At 35.6% G+C, this 12,792-nt stretch overlaps 1 protein-coding gene across 1 annotated transcript in view; it reads right to left on the minus strand.

Moving 5' to 3' along the window:
* Positions 1-12,792, minus strand: part of EMC8-9 (ER membrane protein complex subunit 8/9) — a 104,796-nt gene that overhangs the window by 45,535 nt on the left and 46,469 nt on the right. The window contains exon 3 of the mRNA XM_081746442.1: positions 1,461-1,530. Coding sequence (XP_081602568.1) covers positions 1,461-1,530 — 70 coding nt within the window. The remainder of the gene's footprint in view (positions 1-1,460; positions 1,531-12,792) is intronic.

Consider the following 12,792-nt stretch of genomic DNA (forward strand, 5'->3'; position numbering starts at 1 on the left):
AATTCATTTATGATATACGAAGAGTGAAAAAAAAAATGCTCCACTGGACCAAAAATTAGACTCAGGTTTCTAGTTTACAGTGTAGATACGTTAACCACTACGTTACCCAGTTTAAAAGTGACTTTCTTTTCACTATGTATATCATTGCATTTGTGCCTATATAGAAATTGTTTTGGCATAAAGTCGGTTATTTGATCGATTCATCATGTATCATACGAATTCATCCGTCGGAAATGATCTCTAATGTCGAAACACACAACAGACCGTGTGGTTTGAGTGTATGAGCTAGAACTTCAAGGATGACAGAGTGCATCGCTATTTGGACTGATTAACGTTGTGATTAACGCATGGGAACTAAGTTGGAGACCCATCTTCAATTCTCAGTCCAGTCGCACAAGAAGTGGAAAACTGTATCTATCATAACTGTATTTTGCTCCCAACCAGGGTGGAAAAAATAATGATTTAAAAAAAAAAATCATTGTTGATTTTATTGATTTAAATCGATTTTTTTGATTTAAATCAAATCTTTCTCCTCGTATATTACAAGTCGCGAACTGAAGAAAAAGCATTAGAAATTGGTATTAAATGCTAATTATGCCATTTAAGTGAAAGTATTGGGGTTGAATTTTGAATTATCCCCAATCGTTAACTTATATCGATCCCAAACAATGTTTCTTAACACTTTTAAATTATAGCTCTTTTTAAAGGTTATCAGGGTGTCTACTAAAATTCCAAAATGAAATTTCGTGACCTTTTCTTCACCAAATCATAAAATTTCCTAACATTTTTAAGAGCAAATTTGGGTGCGAATTAGGCTGAATTTTCATCCATGCGATACAAACGTAGTTTGCTTGCGATTTGGTAGCGTCTAAAGCCGACCATAGACATTTTTGGTGGTGAATTTTGACGTTTTATAGAACGAAATTTAAAAAAGCGTTTTATAGAACGAAAGCTAAATTTCGTGACTTTTTCGTGACTGATAGACACCCTGGTTACAGACTTTCAGTCAAGCAGCTCAGCAACATCCCTATTTATCCTAGGATCATGGTACATACATCACTCTCTTTAGAATAGAACAGCTTTTGAAACGTTTGAGAGTAATCGACATTTTTTTAAACTTTTTTTTTTTTTTTTTTTAAATTGATCCCCTCTGGATTCCCCTGTGCTAACGCACAGATCTCAAAATCAACTGGGAAATACTAAGGGGTGTACTAAATTTCAAGCTTCTATCTTGAGTAGTGAGGGTGAGGAAACTAACAATGAGCTAAGAACATTCCCACAAAGCCCCAAATCAAAAAAATACTGAGGGGTGCACTGAGTAAATGTGCAAAATTTCAATCTTGTAGGTGCAAAAGTAAGCCCGCGAAAATACAGATTCGATTATGGCGTTAGGGAATATATTCTTAACCTTTAGCATGTATTAATGAAGTATTGTAAAATTTAATTTGAATTATACTTACAATTACAAGACAGGGGTTGCTAAAATTTTCAGCTATTTTATCAGCTATCCGGTGGGCTGGCCCTTCTGAACTGAAAGAGAAAGAACTTGGTAAACTTACCGAAGAGTATAAACATTCACTGACAATGAAGCTGTAGCTCGTATATTATGAATAGCTACAGTGCAACACACACTTAAAATTTTACAATACTCTAAAAATTTTATGCAAAATTAAGGACCAAACAAAAATGCTGCTTGCGGTATCATCAGATCAAGAAAGTACATGCGCCTAAGTCATGGAATTGAATGTAATCTGTTTAAATCTTTTTTTTTTTTTTTTCCTTTTTCTTTTCAGGAGCAACTAATTTTTCTACTTCATTCCCAAAGAAATACGATTATGTCCTTTCATTCTCGACACATGTACAGGGTGGAGCAGAGGAATCGCATGTTTTTTAAACCGCTAGTACTCGGTGTCCTGTTTCCTCCCACTTTCTTCATTCCACCATTTCCTTCATTTCTCATCATCACCGTTCTTTTAGCCCACACGGCATAAACGTGGCGTAAAACTCAAAGATTTCATTTCAAACGATTTTTATGAAATTTTCAACGACACACGAGGGGGCTTCAAAAAGTTTCCATATCCTGTAGAAATCGTTCACGTACGATCACAAATCCATATTACTTGATTAAATACAGACTACGACCCCGAATGTGTGTTTCAGTATCAACATGCAAAATATTTTAAACTTACGTAACGTCTGAAACATGCTCAATCCCTTGAATCAGTTTCCTCCACTCAATGTAATACGTGCTAATGAACCATCAGTAAGAAGGACCTGTTTGCTTCCATACTTCCAAAACGCAAGGATTTTGACGAGAAACAACGTATAGGACAGCAACGCATGAATAAGATGGAGATCACATTTACGATTTTTCCCCACAACAAACGTATGAAAATGTCAATATTGAAACAGGAATTGGACTTTATGAAACTTGGTTACTTCCACAGTGTCTACGTTTCTTTGATTTCACTGTGTCCGTTCTGTTAGGAATTTCTGTAGAGGGGTGCTACCAGGGGTGTCTCCATGGCACAGCCTCCAAGACCTAGGACACTTTTTATATCCCCCTCTCAATATCTATATTTTTACACGTTTTGTCTAAAAGAATATACTTTTATAATACTTTGAATATTTCGTTTTGGCACTGAAAAAGCATACAAAATTTGACTCAAACAGTGACTAACAAGAAAATAAAATTTTATTTCAACTCATGTATCATAAATATTGTTCGAAAATCGCTGGATCATTTTTCACAAAATAATTTTAAAATCAGAATAAATAATATTACAATATATATCACTGTATTGCAACTGGTGGTGGTGATAATTAGAAAAAATGTAAGTCAAAGGCTAATACTCACCGCAAGAAACTAACCACACCTCTAGAAAGTACTTTCAAAGAACATGGTCTTCATCTTCGGCCTAGGCACACTTCGAAAACGATTTAAAACACAGGAAAGAAAATATGGATAGGTAACTATGATTAAAAAGAATTTTTTAAAAAAATATATGCAAAGTAGAAAATCTTCTTATCATCAGAAAGATACACATGTTAATGGTAATTCACTTGTCACTGTTCCTTGTTGTTCACTTTTTTTTCTTTCTTCATTACTTGCAGCGGAAATGAGTATTAAAAAGACTGCTCCAAATCGCATTTATGCCTCCTTTACCTAAATTGAGTGTAGCTTTCTCCTTATGAATGTAATAATACTTTAATTTTTCGTTCAGTTGCTTCTTTGTTTTTACTATCAAACAAGAATTAGGAATGTTGTGGTTATTGTCTTTGAGATGCGATACCAATCCAGATAACTATTGTAAGCTACGAGATTTGATCTGCGAATGTACTCAGCTATTCAGGTATAAATATTAATTTTTGTTTGACCTGTCTCTTTCTAGTGACAAGATAAGTTTTACTTCGCAATTTTTTAATTCTTTTTAACGATTTTTATCCATCCATATTTTCTGTCCTATGTTTTAGATCCTTTTCGAAGTGTGCCTAGACTGAAGATAAAGACCATGTTCTTCAGTCTATGCAGGCTGTCTCAAAAGTCCCCTGACATAGGGTAACTCTGTTATTATAAGAGTTACAACAAAATGTAAGAGGGGAAACCGTCTCCAACCAAATATGATGTTTTCAATCTAAAGTGAAGACGAGCCATTTGCGCTGTACACTCTTTATGCGCCCAATGCTAAATAAAAACGCAACGTTGCCATTTACCTGGACCCACAACATAAGTGAATGAAGTGACTTGGCTTTTAGACTAACGTGTCGATGGCCAGCCCCCATTTCAAACATGCCCCTCTTTACTTTATGTTGTGAGTCCACGTAAATGGCAACGTTGCATTTTTATTTAGCATTGGGCGCATAAAGAGTGTACAGCCCAAACGGCTCGCCCGATTAAAGAAAAAAAAAATCCTTCACTCTAGACTGAAAACATCATATTTGGAGACAGTTTCCCCCCATACATTTTGCTATAGCTCTCATAATAACAGAATTACCCTATATCAAGGGACTTTTGAGACACCCTGTATATATAAGACGAACCATCATTAATATATCATTATAAATGAGTAACTATAATAGAAAATGATAAAACATGAAGCTATAAATGTATAACAATAAATAAATATTTCATTATAAGCGCAAAGTTGAAAGTACACTAAGATATCTATAGAAGTATCTCAGGTTCTTAAGGATCAACAGTCCGACGAAATTAGTCTGGCAACCCACTGAGTACTGGCCCAATGCATACGTTGATGTGCATCTTCATACGAAGTTTTCGTAAACTCATAAGCACTTCCGAAATAAACCTCTTTACGAATTAAAACACATTACAATGAAAGCACAGAAGCTAAAATACACTATTCTAAAACCCTTTCATTCGCCTGATTGGTTAGGTTCACTTAATACAGGACAGGAAACCCCGATAAAATCTAAACTAGTGAGAACGAAAACGGAAGAGGGTTAGAAATATGCATGCCTCGAAAATTAATTTACCATTGGATCGTCGAATCAAATACATTTTGTGGATGATTCACGAATATGGTATTTCACTGAATAAGCGAAAACAAAAGGTAATGCGCACAACTACAAAACCTAAGTTTCTTACACATCATTAGCGGAAAATATAGATAAGTTTCTAACTTTGAAGTTGGCGATTAAAAAAGAACGAAAAGCACTCAGTCACATCTGAAATTATTTTACAATTTTTACTTCAAATGTTCGTAAAAACTAACTTTCGAAATTCCATTACTCTTAAAAATAATTCCCACTGCCTTTTCCCTGTTTTCTATGTTTGTCGCTACTCTGTAGAAGCTTCACTACATTTGCCTCGATAAAAAATTTTCGTTATACATCGTTTTCAACGTTCTGCTCTGGGAAATCACCAGGGCGGAAAAAAATCATTATTTTTTTAAAAAAAAAAATCATTTTTGTTGATTTTTTTTTATTTAAATCGATTTTTTTGATTTAAATCAAATCTTTCTCCTCGTATAATACAAGTCGCAAACTGAAGAAAAAGCATTAGGAATTAGTATTAAATGCTAATTATGCCATTTAAGTGAAAGTATTTGAGGTTGAATTTTGAATTATCCCCAATCGTTAACCTATATCAACTCCAAACATTGTTTCTTAACCCTTTTAAATATGGCTCTTTTTAAAGCTAAATTATAGACTTTCAGTCAAGCAACTACAGCATCAACCCTATTTATCCTAGGATCATGGTACATACATCACTCTCTTTAGAATAGAACAGCTTTTGAAACGGTAACATTCACATTTTCCTATCATGTCCCTGAAGCGGGAAATTTTGAGTAATTGGCATTTTTTAAATTTTTTTTTATAAAAAAATTTTGATCCCCTCTGGATTACCCTGTGTTAACGCACATATCACAAAATCAACTGGGAAATACTAAGGGGTGTACTAAATGTGTGTACAAAATTTCAAGCTTCTATCTTTAGTAAGGGTGAGGAAACTATTTAACAATGAGCTAAGAACATTCCCACGATGACCCGGATGTAATATAAAAATTTCCTCAGACCTCCCTATTTATCCTAGGATCATGATTTGTACATTATTCTCTTCAGAATAAAACAAATTTTCAAACAGTACCCTTCAAATGTCTCTATCACCTATTTGGGATGAGAAAAACGAATTTTCTGTTAAAAATATATATATATTTTTTTTTAAATTTTACCTCTGTAGACCCCTCCCCCTGTATTAAGGCAGAGATCTGAAAAACACTGAGGGGTGCACTGAGTAAATGTGCAAAATTTCAATCTCGTAGGTGCAAAAGTAAGCCCGCGAAACAATATTCCCCAAATACTCCAGATTCCCGTATAAAACAGGATCTCAGGTAACAGTTTCCTGAGACATCCCTATTTATCCTAGGAGCATAGGACGTACATAATTTTCTTCAGAATAGAACAGCCTTTCAAACAGTATCATTTATATGTCTCCATCTGAGACGGGAAAATCACGAAAAAAGCTATTTTTTGTTAAAAATATCTTTTTTATTTTTTTAAAGCATTTTTGCCCCTCTGGACCCCGCTGTTTCCACGCAGAGATCTGAAAACATCTGAAAATTATTAAGGGGCGCACTGAGCGAGTGTGCAAAATTTCAGTCTTCTGAATGCAAAATGTAACCCGCCAAAACTTAATAATACGCATAACAAAAAATATCTTTTTAAATTTATGACGTCATCACACACTATGCCTCAACGCAGAAAGGCGTGAAAGCACATGTAACGTGTTCTAAAATGCCTCCAGTCTTGAAGAAAACGAAGTAAAAAAGCCTTATTGGTACTTTTTTAATCGAATAATGAAGACTCTGCCCTATCACCTCGTAATTTAAAAGATTAAGCATTAAGGAAAAAGTACAGTAACGTTTATCAAAATGACACTTTTTATCAAAAAAGTTACTGATATTTGGCAGGGGTTTATTTTTAAAAACTCAGAACTAGCTTGAGGTATGAAATACATAAATTTCGCTTAAAGTTATAAAATTAAAAAAAATGAAGAGAGGATAGGACCCCTCTAAATACGCCCTATTATCTGGGAACAAACAAACAGACACGCACAAAAAAGAATTTTCGTCTTAAATGTCGATGGTGATTTCCTATTTGGAATAGTTAATGATTTTAAAACCCAAACCCAATGTTACGAAAAGAAGAAAGTAGGATTGCTCCGTTACCTGTTCAAAACGGGATTTTCCCTAATCATCCTCTGCATGACACTTGTTTTCATACTATACCGTACATTTGAGTCTCATTGTATTATGATTATTAACTTCCATAATCGAAATAACAGAACAGAAACCGGATTTTACTTATTTTCACTTTAAATTAATTTATTTCGGAATTCGATTTAAATCAACGATTTTTATTTAAAAAATCAAGTGATTTAAATCTTGATTTATATCGTGATTTAAATCAGACTGATTTAAATCAATCCACCCTGGAAATCACTGCACGCAAATTAGAAGCTTCCACATTGTGCGGTTCTCCATTTTTTTTTTCAACAACTCTTAAATATTATCCAGTCTTCCTTTTTTTTTTTAATTTTGACTTCTTTTAGGTAAATTAAGGACTTTCAGTCAAGCAGCTACATCATCATCCCTATTTAACCTAGGATCATGGTTCGTACCTCATTCTCTTCAGAATAGTCCTCAAATAAGCCTTTCAAACCGTACCATTCAACTTCCCTATCATGTCCCTCAGGCGGGAAATTTAGAGAAAAATCAGGATTTTCTCTTTAAACTTTAAGCCCCTCTGGACCGCCCTGTGGTAACACACAGATCTCAAAATCAACTTTTAAAAAAATACTAATGGGTGTACTAAATATTTGTACAAAACTTCAAGCTTCTATCTTAAAAGTAAGGGGGGGGGGGGATATTTACCAATAAGGCACAGAATGCCCAGATTTCTCCAAGAGACCCGGATGTAATATAAAAATTTCCTGAAACATCCCTATTTATCCTAGGGTCATGTTTTGTATCTCATTCCCTTAAGAATAGAATAGCCTTTCAAACGGTACCAGTCACATGAGCCTATCATGTCCCCAAGGAGGGAAATAGGGATTTTTGGTGAAAAATTCCTCTTTTGTAAATTTGGGCCCCTCAGGACCCCCTTCCCCCGTGTTAACGCACAGATTTCAAAATCAACTAAAAAAATACTAAGGGACATACTGAATGTGTATACAAAATTTCAGGCTTCTAATTTTAATTTCAGCATAGGAACCTGGAACGTACGGACTCTACGACGTGAGGAAAAACTTAAAAATTTAAAAGTTTAAATGGACAAATGTAAAGTTGGACATAGTGGGCTTGAGTGAAGTGAGATGGCCAGGGAAAGATGAGATAATATCGGGAAATTACAGAATATACTATTCGGGTGGCGATAAGAGCAAGAATGGTGTCGCGATAGCAATGAAGAACGAAGTAGAAAGAAGTGTAACCAAAGTGGAATACTGCAGTGACCGCGTGATGTTTGTAAACCTACATGCAAAACGTGCCAACAACTAGCCATGATGATAATGAAGTAGAAGTAATGTATGATAAGATTAGTGTGCGTCAGGAAGAATGAGGAAAGGCCAACGCCATAGTAATGGGAGACTTCAACAGCGTAGTAGGAGAAGGAGCTGCGAATAAGGTAGTGGGACCATTTGGACTAGGTAGAAGAAACGAACGAGGTCAAATGCCTATCGATTTCTATAGGCAACATGATCTGGTGGTGATGAACACTTGGTTTAAGAAAAGAAAAACCAAGCTGTACACGTGGAAAAGTCCAGAAGATAGGAAACGCTACCAAATCGATTACATTCTTGTGAAGCAACGTTTCAGGAATAGTGTATGAGACGTGAAGACACTACCAGGAGCGGACATTGAATCGGATCACAATCTCCTGGTGGCGGAAGTGCAAACCTGGTTAAAGTCGATCAAGAAAAATGGGAAGAGAAATCGAAAATGGAACTTGGAGCGACTAAGAAATATCGACGATGATGTGAAAGAAGAAATTGCAGAAAAATTCTGTGCAATGGGAGATGTGGTTGACAATATAGAGAATAGTTGGGGAAAAGTTAAACAGATTCTACTTGACACACTCCACAATAACACTGGCAGGATGGAAAGGGCACTGAGAAAACCATGGATAACTGAAGCAATGCTTAAGAAGATGGAAGAACGCAGAAGGGCGAAAACACGGACATTAAGGAATACAGAAGGCTGAATAATGAACCTAGAAGAGAGACAGACAAAGCCAAAGAATAGCACATGGAACAGATATGTGAAGAAATAATGGGACTTCAACGGCGCGGCAGATATGATCTGATGTACCAGAAAGCACAAGATTTAAGAGGGAAAGCTAACAAAAGTATACGAACATTCGGCATCGAAGATCAAGAATGTAATGTAACCACTGACCATCAAGGAATCCTTAGAATTTGGGAGGAATACATAAAAGATCTGTATGATCAGAAGAACCACCCCAAAGATATTGCGGTGGATGATGATGAAAAAGGATCCAGTATATTGAAAAGTGAAGTAGTACAAGCAATCAAAGATATGCGAAGGAGAAAGGCCAATGGAGAAGACGACATACCAGTAGATTTGATCAAGGGATTAGAAGATAACGCAGTGAAAGTACTGACTTTACTTATTAACAAGATCTACCTGAGTGGAGAATGGCCAAAGGATTTTCTTGATGTTACAATGATTGCATTGCCCAAGAAAAACCAAGCAAAGAAGTGCAGCGATCACAGAACCATTAGCCTGATTTCCCATACTGGAAAGATCATTGCACGCATACTGAATAGGCGGCTGGAAAGTAAGATAGGTAAAAGGTTAGAAGATCAAGTGGATTCCGGAAAGGAAAAGGCACCAGAGATGCTATTGGATTGATGAGAATTATATCAGAAAGAATTCTTGGTGTAAAGGAAGAGTTGTGTTTGTGCTTCATCGACTGGCGAAAAGCTTTCAACCGAGTCAATAGGACGAAACTTCTGAAAATACTTAGAAATCGGAGTCAACTGGAGAAATCGACTACTCATTCAAAACCTGTACACAGGACAACGAGTGAAGCTGCGCTTGAATGAAGGAGAAGTCAATAGTGTGGAGATTGGAAGAGGAGCCAGAAAAGGATGTAGTTTGTCGCCCCAATTATTCAACATTTACAGTGAATGCTTAATGAAGGAAGCATTAATGGGAGTTGGAGATTTCAAGATTGGAGGGCAGATCATTAACAAGATCAGGTATGTAGATGATACGGTTATAATAGCTAAAACCGAAGGAGGACTACAGGAGATGATTGACAAAATAGTTGACACTGGAAAACTGTATGGAATGGAAATTAACATGGAAAAGTCGAAAGTCATGAGAATATCCCGTGGAAACACGCCCTTACGGATCAGAGTAGAACAAAGAAAACTTGAAGAGGTCGATCATTTCAAGTATCCGGGAAGTATTTTGAAGAGAGACGCTTACTGCACCAAAGAGATCAGGTCAAGAATTGCCATAGCTAAAGAAGCATTCAACAAGAAAAGATCACTCTTAACTAGCAAGCTCAATATTGGACTTAAGAAGAAGCTATGGAGCATTGGACTATATGGTTCAGAGACTTGGGTATTACTGAAGTTAGAGAGGAAATATTTGGAGAACTTCGAAATGTGGTGTTAGAGGAAGATGGAGAAGATAAAATGGACAGAGAGAGCAACGAACGAAGATGTTTTAAAACGGATAGAAGAAAAGAGAACACTTTTAGCCACCATCCTTCGTAGAAAGGCCAATTGGATTGGACACATCTTGCGAAGAAATTGCCTTCTTCACACCACCATAGAAGGAAAGATGGAAGGGAAGCGAGGAATAGGAAGAAGAACACAGCTGATCATTGATTTGAAAGATAGGAGAAAATATTGGGAGTTAAAAGAGGAAGCTGGAGATCGACAAAAGTGGAAGAAACATTTCCAGGCCAAAATCTAAAATTGGAAAAAAAAGAAAAAAAAAATCCTCATTAGTCCCAGGACCTGTTGAAAGGCAGAATACTTAATAATAATAATAATCTTGAAAAGTAAGGTATTACCAAATTCTAAGAACATACCACAATACCTCAGATTCGCACATAAAACAGGATCTCAGGTTAAAAAAAAGAAAAAGAAAATCCTAAGACATCCCTATTTATCCTAGGATCATGGTTCGTACCTCATTCTCTTCAAAACAGAACAGCCTTTCAAACGGTACCATTCAGGTCTCAATCATGTATCTGAGGCGGGAAAATCGCAAAGTTTTTTTTTTTTTTTTTTTTAACATTTTTGTTCGTCTGGACACTTCCTGTGTTAACGCAAAGATCTGAAACAAATCTGAAAAATACTAAGGGGTGCACTGAATGTGTGCTTCTAAATGCAAAAGTAAGCCCACCAAAAAATTATAAAAATAGACATAACAAAAAATGTTTTTTAAGTTATGGCGTCATCATCCCCTATGTCTCGACGCACAAAGTCGTGAAACCATACGTAATGTGTTCTACAATGCCTCCAGGATTGACAAGTAAATAAATAAAGTAAAAAGCTTTATTGGTACTTTATTAATCGAATAGTGAAGACACTATCCTATCGTGCAAAAATACTCGGTAAAATTTAAAAGGGTTAACTACGTTCAGTATCATACAAAAAATGAATTTACCCAAAACGAGCATACCTTTACTAAAGTCCCAATACTGATTCGATAGGAAGTCGAACCTTCCTTGGTTGGTAGCAAACTTTTAGCTAAATCATGCTGCTCAGGAATATATTCAAATGATACTGATTCCCAAAATTTCCTAAATAATGTTAGTTACAAACATATTATATTTGAATTTTAATTGAACTGTTCTATATGTTTTGACTGTTGTTTTCATTACCAAAAAAAAAAAAAAAAAATGCAAGATCGTTATTTAAAAAAAAAAAAATTAACAGCAGTGAGTTTCGTTTGACAGTTGTGACATTATGGTAGATTTCCAAACTACGCTAATTCAATACTCAAACAAATATGTAATTCCTGGCTGCAATAGAGGATAGTGAAAGATGGAACTTATTTAGTGGTAAATTTCTAAAACTTCCGATCTTAGTAGAGTAATATGTTCAAGATGGTATCTTTCCTTGAAACGCTGAATACCTATAAAAAATAAATAAAAAAAGAAGCTTGTCGCTATTTATTACAGTTTTGTTTTATGGCGATAAGGTTTAAACCGAAAATGGTTCATTTCTACAACTCCCATCTTCAATAGAAGATTAATGATGAGATAGTACCTATTTTTGAGATGCTGAATAGATTCTTTAAAAGAAAAAAAAATCGATATTAGTTACCGTTGTTGCTCTATGGAAATAAATGTTAAAACCGAAAGTACTACGAAATTTCAACCATTTCTGATTTCGATAAGTTTTGTGGGTGGTGATAGTATGTTTTCCTGAGACGACGAATTGATTAAAAAAAAAATGTCGCTATACCGTTTTCGTCCTATGGCGATCAACGTTGAAACAGGAAATGTTGATTTCTACCACCTCCGGTTTGAATAGTGTGTTAACGGGGAAGATTGGACTTATTTTTGGGATGCTCAATCGACTTGATACCCCTCGAGAAACGGACGGAGGGACATGGCCCTTCTATAAGACTTATGACACTTATGCACAGCACAATTTGCATAGCTGAATGTGTAAAAACTGCAACCTACTTTTCTTCATACTACAGTATTCACACAACTGTAACGTACCAGAATTTGGTCCTTTTGGATTCAAATAAAAATGTTGAAGAAGATTCACATCTGATTGATTTGCTTCTCCTTAATGTTAAGATAATTAGCATTTTAACGAGAGTACAGGGGGGAGGAAAAGATTGTACTGCCTGTAAAGACAAACAAATTTGAACTAGTAATTAGTTTGAAATGCACTGCCCTTATGTTCACTACTCTGTATGTTCACATTACAGAAGGAAGAAAATCAGAACAAAGAATTAACAGGTTAAAACGCGTGCCTACATAAAATACCCATTAGAAATTATTATGTTCAATACTACCTATAAGCATCCATCGTTGCCCGATCTGAATTCAAAGCCTAGATAAATGCGATTCCACAATTATTCTATTACCCAGGTGTTTATTCTCGGATGTTATGTAAGTCCACAACACCAAAATGTAATGATGGTTACGTACTGTGCATACCAGGCGTTCTTAGAAAATGGCCAGGTTGTCACTCTAACTGGAAAATACTCCCGACCCGAAAATCGAAAAAAGGGCTTCGTAGCCAATTATATCATGTTCCAAATTTGGTCG

Source organism: Thermobia domestica, chromosome 18 (genome assembly GCF_964235325.1).
Source record: "Thermobia domestica chromosome 18, izTheDome1.hap1.1, whole genome shotgun sequence".
NCBI classification, from domain to species: domain Eukaryota; kingdom Metazoa; phylum Arthropoda; class Insecta; order Zygentoma; family Lepismatidae; genus Thermobia; species Thermobia domestica.